This window comes from Centruroides vittatus, unplaced genomic scaffold, assembly GCF_030686945.1.
Source record: "Centruroides vittatus isolate TY-2023 unplaced genomic scaffold, ASM3068694v2 scaffold_211, whole genome shotgun sequence".
NCBI classification, from domain to species: domain Eukaryota; kingdom Metazoa; phylum Arthropoda; class Arachnida; order Scorpiones; family Buthidae; genus Centruroides; species Centruroides vittatus.
Window position 1 is genome coordinate 520,391 of NW_027122687.1, and position 16,896 is coordinate 537,286.

The 16,896-nt window shown below is 30.2% G+C and overlaps 2 protein-coding genes across 2 annotated transcripts; both read left to right on the plus strand.

Moving 5' to 3' along the window:
• The first annotated feature begins 3,315 nt into the window (after positions 1–3,315).
• Positions 3,316–4,717, plus strand: LOC136987450 (patched domain-containing protein 3-like). The gene is made up of 4 exons (XM_067285187.1): positions 3,316–3,548; positions 3,615–4,096; positions 4,156–4,475; positions 4,552–4,717. The coding sequence occupies exons 1-3, from the start codon at positions 3,352–3,354 to the stop codon at positions 4,314–4,316; spliced, it is 840 nt and encodes a 279-aa protein (XP_067141288.1). The 5' UTR covers positions 3,316–3,351; the 3' UTR covers positions 4,317–4,475; positions 4,552–4,717.
• LOC136987473 (patched domain-containing protein 3-like) lies at positions 4,409–5,858 on the plus strand. Its single transcript, XM_067285208.1, has 2 exons — positions 4,409–4,475; positions 4,552–5,858. Exons 1-2 carry the CDS (start codon positions 4,409–4,411, stop codon positions 5,856–5,858), a joined length of 1,374 nt encoding a protein of 457 aa, XP_067141309.1.
• The last annotated feature ends 11,038 nt before the right edge of the window (positions 5,859–16,896 follow it).

Below are 16,896 nucleotides of genomic sequence, written 5' to 3' on the forward strand. Positions count from 1 at the left end.
AAAGTTTCGAATTGTTGTCCGAAGACAAGAGAAGACCAATCGGTATTTATTATTATACGTCGCTTCTTCTTGTGTTCGTTATCCGATTTTTTCGTTGTCCGAACATAAAAATCTTTTGCGAAAGTGTTCATTATCCGATTTGTTCATTAACCGAACTGTTCGTTAATCGATCACCCACTGTATTTAAAAAATAAATCCTTATTTCCTAACTGCATTTATTATATTTACATTTACATAATAAGACACATTATTTAATAAAATATATTATCTACAACAATAGGAAAACACGACTCCTTATTTTATTTTAGAACAATGTGAAGTTTTTTCAATAAACCTAAACTTTGGACTCTGAAGGCTTAATCTGCATAAGATATAAAGTATTTGAGATAAATTTAATACTAAAAATTTATTAGATTGTTTGGTTTTTATAAAAAAAAATTGAAAATTGAACCGGCATTTAACGAAATTAATGTTTTTCTGCAGCATCGTTTCCCGAACTTTTCGGACTACTACCTCGTTTTAGCGCATATATTTCTTATATTTAAGTCCCCTTTGGTTGCCTCCGCATTATTCTACACTATACTTACAACTAGTTTTATTTACCATGTCATAATTATCATAATTCATACTTATTACGTAAAATTTACGTAAAATTACGTACATTTATACATTTACATTCATAATTGCCAGGTAAAGCAATATTTTAATAAAGAATTTAATATTTGATAGAAATGTATGTATGCACAGTAAAACAATACCTTGAAAAACATATATTTAAATCTTGAATATGTAGTAATTTATTCTCAAGGACAGTTGGAAGTGAGGCGAGTTTGTCAAGTTTCCTTTTCTTACCTTCGTTCGCATTACGTTAACGAATACTAAACATTCCGGATCCTCACACCGGGTAAGTTCTTTATTTTCTTACATTTTATTAAAATTAATCACGATTAGATTTATATAAACATAATTACGGATTACTAAACTAATAAATACTAATACGCAATTAACTTCAATTGTTAAATGACAGTTTTTTAATATGTATTGAACATAACTATAAGCATTCTAATTATGTATATTTTTGTTTGACGCATAAATTTTTCATAAAAATTAATTAAAATACGTTTCGAATAGAGCTTTATTTCCTAATTAATACACGATTTTCGACGTTTAAAAAATATTTTTCTGGCCTCTGTCGAATGAGAATCGAACATGATTTATTTTTCATTCATGTTTATCGATTTATTTAACTAACTAATGTAAGTTACTCAAAGATTTTAACCTAATACATAATCAAGTTTGGTTACGTATGAAAAAATTAATATATTTTCTTGTAATGTAAAATATTCATATTTTTACAGAGTTTTTCTTACACACACATAAATACATACACCAAAACTATTTTCAATCTGTGATATAAATAATAATAATAATAAAAATCTGTCAGCAGAATTTTTTATTTTATGTGAAAAATTTCTTGTAAATTGCTCTGTATCATACAATTTTCAAGTAGTTTTTAAGGGTATTGGTTTTTTAATTAATTAACTTTTGTATTTAATTTATAATAAATATATTGAAACATGTTCATTTGTTTAAAGTTTGTTTAAATTACCATTGTGAAATGAAGAGTTATAAGTCAAACTAATTAGTTTTCGAATATTTTCCTGCTATTTAAAAAAAAAAAAAAAAATGACAACTGAAGAATGATAAACGTCGTATTCTTTGAAAGTTTTAGCTATTATACTACAAAACATTTTTTATAAGCCGATAAAATTTACCTTCTAGCAAATTTCGTCACATGATATTCCAATATAAAGTTTTCATTGTTACAAAATTTTTCTGTATTGTTTAATACAACACAAAAAAAGAGTTTAATAAAGCGTTATAAGTATTTTCTAGCGATAAGTTTTTCAATGTCATTTTGTACTAATCAGTTTTTAATTAATACTTACAATTTCTATAGAATCATTCAGTTAATATGTCAAAAAAAGTTTTGATTTTATCGTACTTTATTTTATTAATTTAGTGTTTAATTAAGCGTAAAATTCACTTTTTTTAACTTTCTTTCTCATTAAATACTGTTATCTTAACCTTAATTAACCTTTCTTAGATAGAAAGACTTAACATCATTACGTTTCAAGTTAATATAATTGTTTTAATCATTTTTACAACTCGATACGACGTGTCACGCAGGTCTGGAATTATTGGAGTTATTATGTGTATTTACACATAAAACATGGCGCTGAGGAAACGAATTCGAGGTATTTTGATGGTGGAAGTCCGGAGTTAACTTGACGTCACCAAAACTTTTAACACAATGCATCCAGAATTACGTGTGATTAGTGGAGAGTTTGGATGCAGCCTGGAAACTCTTCGACGACTTTACGCTCGCTGACTGCTTGCTCCTATCGTGAAAATAATTTGAATTCGTTTCCCCCTTACTCATCGCCATGCTTTATTTATAAAAGAATTAACAAAGAAGAACATAATGCCTATGGTTCCAGACTTAATCCTCCTACTCACATGCGGAAAATGTCCTACAATTGAAAAACTAGGAGATATATTATTGAAATTGCAACAGCTGCTCGCTGCACACGAGCGTAAACGAATGTAGAAGTGCATGACATTTTATCCAACGACATTTTTACTTATTCGATGTGAGCTATCTCGTTTTACTTATAGTAAAACGTTTTGAGTAATGAAGTTTTAGCTGCACCAATGTGCGTCCAGCTTTATGCTACTGTACGTACTATATGAATATTTTGACTATTATTATGTTCTTTGCAGTTTACTGTTAACAATTAATTATTGTTTGTTTCAATTCCATTGTATTTTATAAATTTTTTTCAATTTAAATGTCAAATTTTACTAACTGTGCTCTTATCCTTAATTGTCAATAAGTTGTTTTTCTTTTCTTTACTCATTTACATTGCATATTATTATAATAAAAGAATATCTTAATAATAGTATTAACTAAGTAGTTCTTTGATGTCATGAATGCATAAAAATCATCACATTATTCGTACTTACAGCCGAAAGATGACTTGCGACTGCATTAAAAAAAAACTGTCTCCATTATTCTCACAAATTGGATATCGTATAGGGTGCCATCCCATATTTTATACCGTAACGCCAATTATTGTGTCAGGAATTCTTGCTGTTGGATTAAAGAACGCAAAATTAGTAACGGATATTGAATATCTTTACACACCTATCAACGGAAGATCCTTAACAGAAAGAAGAATTGTCGAATCTTTGTTTCCTCCAAATTTATCTTCCGATTACGATTTCTTGAGAATCACGAAGTTTGGACGACTCGGTTCAATTCTTGCGGTATCAAAAGTTAACGATTTTATGCTAAATGAACCAATAATGAGAGATATAATAGAATTGGATCGTTTTATCAAAAATATTAGCTTCGTCTGGAATAATTCTTCCGTAAAATACGAAAATCTTTGCTGTAAAACTACTCGTAACGAGTGCTTCGAAAATATTATCTTGACGTTTGCGGGAAAAATAAATGAAATCAAGAATGGAAAGCATGTAATAAAGTAAGTATTTTAATAAACTAATATCTTTGAGTTTTATCGATATATAAATATTATTTGTTTACGCAGATATCCCATCTATAAAACTATAGGCGAACTAAAGGTTTCTGCAATTAACGTAGGAGGGGTGCGTGTAAATGCACGAAAAGAACTGGAAGATTTTCAAATTGTTCGTTTGTTCTATCCGTTAGATTACAGCACAGAAGAAAAAAATGAAATGGCACTGAAATGGGAAAGTGAATTTTTGAAGCAATTATCTAATTTAAAACTGAAAAATATCGATTTCTACAAATTTGTCGGAAAGACTTTCGACGACGAACTCAATCGACTTACAGATATGGCCTTACCCCTTTTATTAATTGCCATTCCCGTTATGTTGATATTTGCAGCGATATCTTGCATGTCGTCGGATGTCGTAACCAGCAAACCGTGGTTGGGTGTTGCTAGCTGCCTGTCTTCGTTCTTAGCAACTAGTTCTGCATTTGGCTTATTGTTGTATTTTAACGTGCGATATGTCGATTTGAACTTGGCTATTTTCTTTCTTATGCTCGGTAAGTACACATTTATATAAGCCTATTCGCAATTTAAATACTAAGAAGTTGTGTTTTAGGCATCGGACTTGACGATTCTTTCGTTTTATTGGCATCTTGGAGACGTACTAACTGCAAAGACACGGTGATGAAAAGGATGAGTGATGCGTATTCGGAAGCCGCAGTATCAGTAACCATAACTCCACCACAAATTTTTTTTCTTTCTGCATGGGACTTTTAACACCGTTCAGAATTATTCATATTTTCAGCATTTATAGTTCTTTGTCCATTTTATTTGATTACCTCTACCAGATATTTTTGTTCGGAGGATTAATGGCTTTAGAAGGATACAGGGAAGAAAAGCACAGGCATTGTGTTTTTTTTACTAAAGTTAATTCAAGTAAGTACATAATAAAATATGTTCAATTTTTTAAAAATTTATGTTATTGTTAAATTAAGTTTCTAAACTTTTAAAGGAGACGTTATTGAAGAAGAAATGAACGTTCGGAAGGAAAAAGACAACTTTATGATGGTATTTTTTAAAGATATTCTAGGGAAAGTCCTGCAAAACAAACTGATTAAAGTAATGGCTATTATTTTGTTCGTCTCTTATTTAGGGTGCGGTATATATTTTATGAAATGGATAAAGGAAGGATTAGATTACATTAACATATTCCCATTTCATTCCTACGTTGTTAATTACATGCTACTACATTATCGATATTTCACTGAATTTCCTCACAGGATACACGTCGTTATTAATCAGACACTGGACTATTCTGATTCCGCTGTACAAAAGGGAATAGATGAGCTCTTAAACTCTTTCGAGACGGCTCCATTTATGAGCGATTCCTCGAAATCTGAGTGCTGGATGAGAGAATATCTTTCGTTCATCAATGAACCTATTTCGCAGATTTCTCTGAGAGGTTACAATTTGAGCGATTCAAAGGATTTTCTGGATGGATTCAAAAATGTTTTTTTGAATATCAAACGAGCAAGGAGATTTAGAAAAGACGTTCTTTTTAATAGTCGAGGCGACAAGATAATAGCTTCCAGATTCTTTATACAAAGTCACAATGTAAGAAATTCCTCCGCAGAAAAATATCTATTAGAAAATATTCGAAGAATTGCAGATAATAGCAAGTATAATGTTTCTGTATGCAATTTATGGTTCGTTATGTACGATCAATATTTAGATGTCATATCGACGTGTGTGCAAACAGTGGGTATTACCGCAGTAATTGTATGCATAATATTTACTATATTCATTCCAAACTTATTCTGTACCTTAGCAGTTATGGTAACGGTAATAAGTATACAAGTAGGAGTCGTTGGTTTTATGTCGGTGTGGAATGTCAACGTCGATTCGGTAACAATGCTTATTTTAGTCATGAGTACGGGTTTTTGTGTCGATTATTCTTCCCACATTTGTTACGCGTACGTAAATTGTCTACAATACGATTCGAATGAAAAGCTAAGACTCTCTTTATATGCCGTGGGTTATCCAATTTTGCAAGGATGCTTTTCCACTATTTTAGGTGTTTTCGTATTGTACTTTGGAGAATCGTATCTGTTTGTTATTTTCTTTAAAGTTATATTTTTAGTTATGCTTTTTGCAGCTTTTCACGGTTTAATTCTATTGCCTGTCGTTCTTAGTGTTTTAGATTATACGTTTTCTAAGAAAAGAAAAACAAATTTCAATAATAACAACGAAGTAGTTCAGATGAAAAGGTTTATATCGTTAGAAAGAAAACACCAAATTCCGTTTATAGATGAAGAATAAATTCATTATCATCCACTTAATTCTTGTTTTTAAATTTATCTTATAGGAAAGAAAAAATATTTCTTCGTATTGTTAAGACAAGCTTTTTTGAAAGTTTATGTTTGAAAGCCTACTTATGTATATCTACATAAAATAAATAAAAATCTATTGAATCAAAACGTCATTTTTGAAATTCAGAGTAAACATAAATATAATATGTTGCTAATACATATTATGTTTCTGCAAGAAGTTTCTGCATCCAACCAAATCGTTTTCAGATTGTTCCATCCCTCGGATAAAATCCGTTTTAATTGTTACAGGGTTTGAGACTTGCTTTATGACACTTTCTCCTAAGGTGCGCTAGTAATTTTTTATAGGAGCTGCAAGTAGGCCACTGGAACACTTTTATTTGTTTGTCTTAACCGTTTCTTAGTTTTCCTTGGAAAACGGAGCGTGGCTTGATCGTGATGAAAAATACTTGGGATGAGTTCGAAGAATTCGTAATAACGTAGATTTAGCTAATTACTCATCAGCATCTACGATATAATCACAGAAATGTACTTGCCCAATTCCTCGGGTTCCTATACATTCTCAGGCCATTGCCAACACCGATTGCGATCGTGGCAATTTGGATGGTTCATAAATGCCTTGTTCCGAATGACTTTGGTACTACCTTGCCGTATTTAATATAAAACATCAACTGATATGACCTTAAAACTCAATGCCACTTTGCTACGGTTCAATTCGAGTGGGCTCGTTACCACAAGATGCGGCGACGTTAAAGTTTAGTTAAAACATTCTTTTGTCGTTTTACTTCAATCTTCTAATTCATATTTTGAACTGTATTTTCAAATACATCTTTCGCGAAACCGTTATCTAACTCTATCTTTTATTTTCTGCACAGAAACGTGTCTGATTTCTACAATAGGACAACGTATTGGCGCATTTCGTGTGCAGTAGAAATATGTTTCTACCTTTCATGTATAATTTCAGTTACCTTACCATTCATATTCGGCATTTTCATGTAAATATTCTTAAACACTTAAATCGAGTTTTATTTGAGAATTGTTATTTTATATTGTACTTTACAACTAAACTATTAACACGAAAGAAGTTTTTTAAATAAATAAAAGGTAATAATAAATACTTATTTATTTCTTCGTTGTATCATTAATAAAATAGCAGTTAATTACTAAACCTAAAATAATTTTCATTAATGTATATGCAAGATACAGGAGGGTATGGATCGGTCAGGCCGAATTTAACACAAGACTGGTTACTCAGGAGACAATTCATAAAAAGTAATTTTTAATTAATGATGCATTTCGAGCTTAACACTCATACAACACTTAACAAAATAAAAATTTTGATTTGCATTTTTGAGATACACACTCATTTATAATCGTAATCCATTACTATTTCAAAATACATGAATATAAAACACATAAATACAAATTTCAGTAGAAAGTAAATCAATTTTCGTATTGATTATCCATTCTTACTACGTTTGTTCGAAATTAATAGGATGCTTCAATTCCGGTACATCAGTAGATGTGTATCGTTACTCTTCTAGTGGACAGAAACAGGGCCGGATTATCGAATAGGCAAAGTAGGCAAATGTCTAGGGCCCGTAATTCGGAGGGGCCCGGCTTCAGTGCAGAAGATTTCTGTTTCAAAACGAGTTAAAAATTATGTAAGAAATTCGATAGGACAGAAAAGGCTGTATTTAACAATTCCTACTAACAAGGGGAGGGCACGACCTGGGAAATTCACTTTGGGATGAGACTTGGTATATAGGTAGTACTCCTTTGGGATGTTCAATCCTCAAAACAAGAAAGCGCAATGGCCAGCCAATTTTAAGAAAAAGGCCTTTAAAAATTTGAGCTCAGCTTATGTACAGTACTACTAAGTTTCGCTAGGTTAGTAGCTGCCGAGCAGCTCAGTCGACATCGTTCTCGGCTACCGCCAAGTCATTCAGGGTTCAAATCTCTGTCTCGATTAGTATTTTTTTTTTCTTTTTAAAGATTTTTTTAAAAAGTATTTTGAATATATATAAATATTAAAATTTTATTATAATAAATAATTCCATTTAAAAAATGTTTAACACATATTACGTGTCATTTTAATTATAATAATACAAAATAATTAATAAGTATATTAATAATCATCATCATCAACTGTTGGTAAACATAGTATCTTCATTCACAGACATTTTACTGTAAAATATTGAAACTATTTGTATTATGGTGTGATATATTACGGAACACTATGATCTCTTCGAAATCCAAAAGTAAACTGACACTCCAAATATCAGGTTAGTCCATAAGTCCATGCGCATTTTTATGACCTCGAGAAAAATCTTGTTTTGCTGTTGAAAATGTCAGTCTAATGTGATACTTTTCACACTGAAGTGTTAAATTGGATCTCATATATATAATACTGTTGGAATTGGAAACATTCTAGTTGTTTATTTTTGTTAAAATGGAAGTAAAGAATGAATATAAAAGACATGTTTTATACTTTTTATTTTTAAGTGGTGAGAATTAATAAGAGTAGTAACCTTTGAAAAATTTGATACAATAGAATAATAAATGAAAACTATTGTTTCATAACTAATTATTTATAACTATTTTTATTAATTATTTTGTATTATTATAATTAAAATGACATGTAATATGTGTTAAACATTTTTTTAAATGAAATTATTTATTATAATAAAATTTTAATATTTATATATATTCAAAATACTTATTTTAAAAAATGTTTAGAAAGAAAAAAAAAATACTAATCGAGACAGAGATTTGAACCCTGAATGACTTGGCGGTAGCTAAGAACGATGTCAACCGAGCTGCTCAGAAGCTGCCGACCTAGCGAAACTTATTAGTGCATAAGCTGAGCTCGAATTTTTAAAGGCCTTTTTCTTAAAATTGGCTGGCCATTGCGCTTTCTTGTTTTGAGGATTGAGCATCCCAAAGGAGTACTACCTATATACCAAGTCTCATCCCAAAGTGAATTTCCCAGGTCGTGCCCTCCCCTTGTAAGCTCCGCTCGACTAGCCGTTGCCTAAAAAAAAGGTCAACGGTCACCCGTGCGTCAGAAGTAATGTACTGTACGCCACGAGATCTTTTCTAAATCTAAACTTATACGTCGCGACATCGCATATTCGGTATAGCGTTCGAGTTGCTCGAGTGCGAAGATATTACAATTCGATAGTGTTTTATAAAAGAGTTAAAAAGAGTTAAAAAGGTTACACCACGATATCCGCACCGGGTGTCACCCACGCTAGTTACGCTAATGTCACATTATATAAGATTTGTTTAGAAGCAACTTATTTAAATGGGGCCCCGATTTAAATTTTGTCTAAGGCCCGCTAGAGGCTTAATCCGGCTCTCTAGTGACAGAAATACATTTAAATGTGGAAAAAGAAAAAATACTTCATTGTAAGACAGCTTTTAGAATGAAGTTCTATTGTCGCTAGAAGGCAGCCAAAAAATTCTGGGTCAATTCTGAGAAACCAGGATATGTGGCAACTCTGACACAAAAAAGATGTAAAAACAAATAAAATATCCTATTAAAAACGTTCACTCTTGACAATTATAGTATAATATGAGGTCTGAAATTTAAGACATTTACAGACATTTACCAAAAATACTAATTATGATGAGCGAAATTATTATACAACACTTCGTAAAAATATATATACAGTCAAACTGTTTTTGTGCGGTCTTTTTCTGTGCGATTTTTTTTGTGCGATTTTTTTTGTGCGGTATATGAAAATTTCAATCAAATTGGAACATAATTGACTCCTGTAAAATTTTTAAAAACTCTATTGGTTGTTTTCTATGACATCAGCAGGTTTTTTCATTTTTTATTCAGTAAAATTTTTTTCTCATACGCTTATTTCGGTCCCCTCTTATTTTAATAGCATAAAAACCATAAATATTATGTTATATTTGAACAGATGCGGTAAGTTAGCTCCCCTCCAGCTTTAGACTGCAGGTGTGAAATTTCACGCCTTGTTAAATGAAATAACACTTCCTGCAGCTATATTTATCAAATAAAATCATTATTTAACGATTATTTTTAACTTTTTAATGTTAGATTCGTATTTAAGTGGAAATAATTAATTAATATAAAAATTAAAATTCTTAGAGGATTTTTTCCCCATTAGGTGTTGCAGAAAAAGGCCCAAGGAGTTAAAAAAGCAATTCCTAGTTATTTCGTACGGTTTCGAGTTATTTTCTACGTGAGACTTTTTTATGCGGTCCCTATTCACCGCATAAAAAAAATGTTTTTTTAATTGTGTTGCGAAAACTATTTTTTATAGCCACTCATGAAGTTTCGCGCGATTTTTTATGCATTTTCTTTTATGCGGTCCCTATTTCCCGCATAAAAACAGGTTTGACTGTACTTCGATATTTTATATTTTGACTCCCGAAAGTTATAAATAGAAATAGGTTTATTAAATAAAAATTATTGAAAACGTAAACTATAGTGTATCACATTTGTTATATAAAAGTCACATTGAACATAAAAAATTGGTTATGAAGATATAGGCCTATTTACTTTGTAACATTTACATTTGCATATTTTTTTTTGATAATTTTGCCAACAAGCGGTTGTTTTAATATTTCAGTTTTTTATAGAAAGTACTGATAAAGATAATTATTTTGACCAAGTTAAACTATATCGCGTATGATTTTGTACACGATTTGATTTTGAAAAATGCCCGTTCTCCTTCTGTAACCATCCCCAAAATTCATAAGTAAATGCGAAGTGTAACATTTGTATTCGGAAAACTTGTTTCCAAATTTCGTTTGCTTCGTGCTAACAATACTGTAATTCTGATATTGCATAAATAATTTTGAAAATAATGAAAATTCGTCCATAAGAGAATCTTCTGTGGACCAGAATTTGCTGTGGAAAAGATTTTGCTTTCTGACGTTTACCTATCAGTAAAAAAGCCAAATCTGTCATTAAAAAAATTATAGATCGGTTTTTATACAGCTTTATTATGTTACGGTACTTGCCACTATATAAGAGAAAAATTGTAGAAAAGTCTTGCAAGAAAATTGATATAAATAGAACAAATCAAAGACTTATACAATGTAAATTTTTGTATTTTACTTAAACCAATCAATGATAAACTTCATACATTTTTACAGTAAAAGTAAAAGAAAGCAATTAATAACATAAAAAAATAGGTGAAACCAGTATTATGATATAACAACAGAATGTATAAAGATATTGAGGAGTTTTGCTTCCCATGCCTTACAACACCGAATTGATACCTAAATTGCTCAAGTTTTTAATTTTCATTCCCTTACTTAAAAATGGTTCCGTTAACTGCGGAGATTACAGAATAGTGAACCTGATAAGCCACGTAACAAAAACTCAGTACGTTATTTTATTAAAAAAAAACTAAAGAGAATTAAACTTGAATACAAGTGACGCTCAGAAAAGATATTTCAGAAAATAAACTAACTGGAAGGTGTAAATATCGAAAAAAACAACATTAATTATTTTCTATATGCAAATGACACAATTCCTGGCAGAAGACGAGAAGAGCCTTCAACTTATAGAAAAATCGTTTGGAATTACCGTCAATTTCAAGAAAACAATAATTATGCAGATTTTCAAAAAGATGCTGGCCATGTGGAGTTTTCCAAATTTTCTTCACGTGCATAACCTTTGAATAGGAACAAGTTTTTCTTAGAAGATCCTTCCGGGAAGCATTCTAAGCACTTTGGCAAACCGTTCATGTGTTGTGTTGTTTCATCTCTTCACTCAATCCAACACAATCCAAAAAGAATAAACACACAAGGATCAAAATTCGGTTCAGAAACACTAAATTAGTTCTAACATTTAAAATGTTAGAACCAGTTAAAGAGAATATTTATCTGGAACACGTAATCACAGATGCTACCTAGCAGATAAGGAAATTAAATTCAATTTCAACAGCATTAAAGATCTCTAAGTTTATATTAAGACAGGTAACTATAAATACAAAGAGTAGAGTAAGCTAATGCTATATATGGCGATACTCTGATATACTGTGATATCCCTACCCTGCAGAAAGAAATTCGCCGAAAGCCTGGTAGGGAAATTAAATGCATTTAAAGTGTGGGAAGTAAGGATTCCAAAATTATCATGGTGTGCGAAGACTCAGGACAAGCTGCTTCAAGAATATTGAGAAATGGGCGCATCTCAATTATGAAGATTGAACAGAGAGGCTCAGGATAGAAACTACTTGAGGCTAATGATAGTCAACCTCTTAAATGGAGGTGACAGCCAAGACAGGACAATGAAATATTCAAATTGTAATTTTCTTGAATTTAAATTTCAAACGTGTTATAAGTCATAAAAATAATTTAATTTACATATAATAATTTAAAAATTAGAATTGCTATTTTATTACAGATCAATTGAATTCGATGTGTATTGTTCGGGTATCTTTTCTTTATTTGGATTTCGAGTACAACTGATGTCAGACACCTATTATTTCTAATTGGGCTGCAATTTTCAAATTGCAGACCTCTACATTCCCTTGTCTTTTGTGTGTCTGTCTGTTATTCGTTAATCTCGAGAACGGAGTTAGAAGATGGCCGACATGACTTGATTGCTATCAGGTATAGAAGTAAAACGCTACAAAAATCGAGAGTTTGATTAAAATTTCGCATGGCAATTAACATCACTTCTAGTGTTTCTTGTGAAGTTAATATTATTATGTTTTGGGAAACATTTAAAAACAATTTAACTTTTCTAAAATCGTTACAGAGGAAATTTAATTTAATTTATGTTTTTAATTACAGTAATTTTAATTTTTATTTATGTATTTAGGGCAAATTTAAACGTTATTTAATGTCACGTTACTGATATTAAGTGATCCAAGAGAGTTCTAGATATGTTTTGTGGATTTTCAGCGTAATTTAAATAGCAATTTAATTTTTTTCCACTCATCAAGTATTAAACTTTTTTTCAAATTATAGTTATAGTATATAATTTAAACTATAGATACGCATAATTTGTATAATATTATATTGTTTCTATAGAAATAACAAAAGAAAACAATCCCTATTATAAATAAGTTTTCGATAATAACCGATTTATATAAAAATACGCTGTATACTTATTTATGATCATAATCCATTACGCTTTCAAAATACAGGGTGGTTATATAATTAAAGTTGCCCTATTCATGTTCAATGTGCAGTCCATCTGCATCAATTACATGTGAAAAACGCTTTACAATGCAATCCAATTGCATCAGTCACATATTCCAAACGCCTTACAGCATTGTAAGGCGTTTTGAACATGTAATTAATGCAAATGGTTGCACATTGAACAAATGTTCTGAATAAAAACCTTTTGCGTGTTTCCATTTTGTGTTTCTTGTTCTTCGTGCGCCATTTTTCACCTAGTGGTAAAAATTCGTACTAAATATTTTTTTGCATTTTTCCTTTTCCCCATGGTCCATATAAGATGTATACCAAGTTTCATAAAAATACGTCCATGAGAACGGGCTCTGTACAGGTCTGAGTAGGGCAACTTTAATTATAACCATCCCGTAAATGAATATAAAACACATAAATACAAATTACAATAGAATGAATTTTTCAACTACTAATGAATTTTTCTCTGCTTCAATGGATAAATCCTCCATCACCTGTTGCTTGAATTAAGTTTTCTGATAAAAAACACTTCACATACTTAGGGGTTATTTATATCCATAAACTGGACCGCTATAATAACTTTATATTATCAGATGTCAGGCAAACATCAATCTATTTTATCGTCGACCACTATACTAAAATAATATTAAATTATATTTGAATTTTATATTCTAAAGTGCACTATTGGCCGCCTGCGTGCACGCACGCCCATCAGACCTATCAGAATGATTTATTTTTTTTACAAGTATTGCGTGTCACCCGTAAAAAGAGGACACTTCCACGATTTTAACAAGTCAATCAATTCAGTCCACTTTGAATGCATTTCGTTTAAGACGATACCAGATCAGGTGAGAAGTTACGATTCAATTTTCGAATTATTTTCACACTTATTAATCTTTTTAAGTTTTAATTTACTGACTTGTGTATTTAAGTTACCGATGAGCTGTAAAATTATTTAAAGCTGCTTTATTGTACACATTCTCAAGTCGCAATTTAATAGCTTAAAAATAATAAATTATGTACCGTAAAGCTACTTAATCTACTAAATACAGTAGTTAGATTATACTTAAGTCTTCACATACACTTTACGCATGTGGCCTATCTTAAATTTTATTATCACAGTATTAAATAATTTCTATGATATAATATAATTTTTATTATAAAAGCGATGGCACGATAATCGTATAATTTCGATTGAGTGCAAAAACATTTTATTGCTTAATTCATAGTAATTATTTACCTGATTTTAGCCGGACATTCTACATATATACCTGTATTTACTAGATCCAGCTTTCTGATACAAGGCATGAATTGTTAAGCCTAATTTTAATCGATAAAATGAAGTTTTAGAGTTACTTGAGACACCGCCTAACTTTGTTGTATCGCGATACAAGCGAGGCGGTGTGAATTTTCGCATTTTTGTCATTAAAAATATTTTAATTAGTATTAGGACATAAATTATCTTTTGCTCCATCTAATCAGACCGCTGTCACGTGTTTAAATGTGTACATAAGGGGTGTGTGTGTCAGAAAGTGCGCGTGTATGTATATGTCATCAGAACAAAAAAGTTGTTAGAGACACGAGAAGTCCTTGTACTTGACGGCCATAGAGAGGTAGAAGATGGGGTCCTTACATTCGCTGGAAGTCAATTGCTTCTGTTCGTTTTCGCCCCCACCATTTTCCGTTAAGCGCGCGCAACGTTGAAATTTTTGCCCCTAAATTCCTTTGGACACACTTAATCGCGTTGAAAAACATGGACATTGTCACTTTATTAATTAACAGTACTTATTATACTGGATTTATGGATGCAGAAATTAAGTCTTACAGATCAGAAATAATATTGTTTATTTAATTCACCTGTACACATACATCTTAACATTGTGTTTAGGACCTGTCTGTCCCTCATCAGCAGGCATTTAAAAGACATTTTCTACAATTAATTTAAAAATAAATTTTTGTTACAATCATAAACAAACATAAATTTTCCCGACAATAATACAATAAAATTCTTACAAATTCTGGATTTAAAAACACCATAATTCCGAGCATATTCAAAGTCAATATTAACCACAATTCCATACGAATTCCTGTTTTTTTTTTAAGCATAAATAATCAAATTAAATTAACAAGTTTATTCGGTTTAATGATAATTAAAATAAACATTTTAATTATTTCTTCTTCTTTTTTCCCTGTGTTTCCTTTTCGTTGTTCTTTGTCTTATTTTATTCATATACATTTTAAATATGTTATATTTCATACTAATCGGGATAACAGATTTATAATTAATTATTTTAGGAATTTGTATGGGTTTAACGTATTTTTATAAATAAATCTATCGTTTTTTTCTTTCAATTGTTAGATCTAGATAGTTTATGCTGTTCTGTTTTTCTTTTTCTAATTCAAATTTAATATTCTCTTTTATAGACTTGATAAACACTAATGTTGTGTGTTTTTTCTTCAAAGACACTTGGCAAGTTTTCTATCAGATATCTTTATTATTATTCTCGTTGAACGAGAATGAATAAAGATATCTGATAGAAAACTTGCCAAGTGTCTTTGAAGAAAAAACACACAACATTAGTGTTTATCAAGTCTAAATTATAGAACAAGACACGGTTTCATAAAACAAATTCTCTTTTATCTTGTTAGCCTTTTTTTATAATTATATTTTTATTTGTTTTTTCTTTTATCAAAGATTATTATACAATCGTCCACATACCTGTTGTAGAATTAAATACTTTCTATATTTCTAATCTGTTCGTCTGTTTGTATCATTGATATTTCAGCCAGTTTTGGACCTATGCATGTACCCATAGGTATTCCTTCTGTTTGGGTGTAGAATTTTTTATCAAACTGAAAATAGTTGGTTTTGATTATAATTAAACATTATTTAATTACTCAATTTGGTGCTTTTATTCTTATTAAATAATTTGCTATATCTTCTATTGTAATGCTATGGTACATATTTACAACATCTAGTGATATTAAATATTTTTTAATCTTTTTAATAATTAATCTACATTCTTTATACTATACCTAGATACATCTAATGAATTTAATTTATTTTTTAAATATTTTTTAAAAATTGTAATATATGTAATTTCTGACATCTATTAGAGGTCTATAGTTAATAGGAATTTTGTGTTTTTACCCTTATATTAAATTTCGGTGTTCTGTTGTCTTCTCTTTTTATGTATTTGATATCTTCATCTGTTATATGTTGTTGTATTTTCAAATGTTTTAGTTCCGTATCTAAAGATTTTATTAGACTGTTAACTGGATCTTTGTTAAGTTGTTTGTAACTTCCTTCTTGGATCAATTCCTTCATAACTTCGATTTTCTTTTCTGTTTTCATAATTATTATTTGTTTGGTTTTATCACCTTGAAGTATTTCCATATTATTATTAATTAAAAATGTTTTAACATTATTTAAATTTCTCTTATAATTTTTAACCTTATTCTGCGTTTTTTGTCCAAAACACAATGTTAAGATGTATGCGTACAGGTGAATTAAATAAACAATATTATTTCTGATCTGTAAGACTTAATTTCTGCATCCATAAATCCAGTATAATAAGTACTGTTAATTGATAAGTACCAGCAAACGACATAAGTTTAAGTTAAGATAAAGGACACAAAGGCATAATAATTAAGTGGACATTGTCAGTTTGACCATATTGTACTTCGGAAACGAAGTTATGGACCCCATTTTTTATTATATTTTCGAATTCCTCATCTCAATTAATGAAAACTGACAAAGTTTAATCAAAATCGATCAATCAAATTTTTTGTGTAAACACATTTCTGTAAGTCATATAAAAGAGCTAACGCTCCGCCCAATAAAATTTGATTTAATTTTGAGCTGTTTAACTCGAAAGTACATTTGA

Excerpts from the sequence above, each read along its gene's own strand:
- LOC136987450 (XM_067285187.1), top strand. The coding sequence starts at position 3,352 with ATGCTAAATGAACCAATAATGAGAGATATAATAGAATTGGATCGTTTT. Across the intron at positions 3,549-3,614 it reads AATGGAAAGCATGTAATAAA|ATATCCCATCTATAAAACTA; the intron begins GTAAGTATTTTA and ends TTGTTTACGCAG. Across the intron at positions 4,097-4,155 it reads TATTTTCTTTCTTATGCTCG|GCATCGGACTTGACGATTCT; the intron begins GTAAGTACACAT and ends GTTGTGTTTTAG.
- LOC136987473 (XM_067285208.1), top strand. The coding sequence starts at position 4,409 with ATGGCTTTAGAAGGATACAGGGAAGAAAAGCACAGGCATTGTGTTTTT. Across the intron at positions 4,476-4,551 it reads TTTTACTAAAGTTAATTCAA|GAGACGTTATTGAAGAAGAA; the intron begins GTAAGTACATAA and ends AAACTTTTAAAG.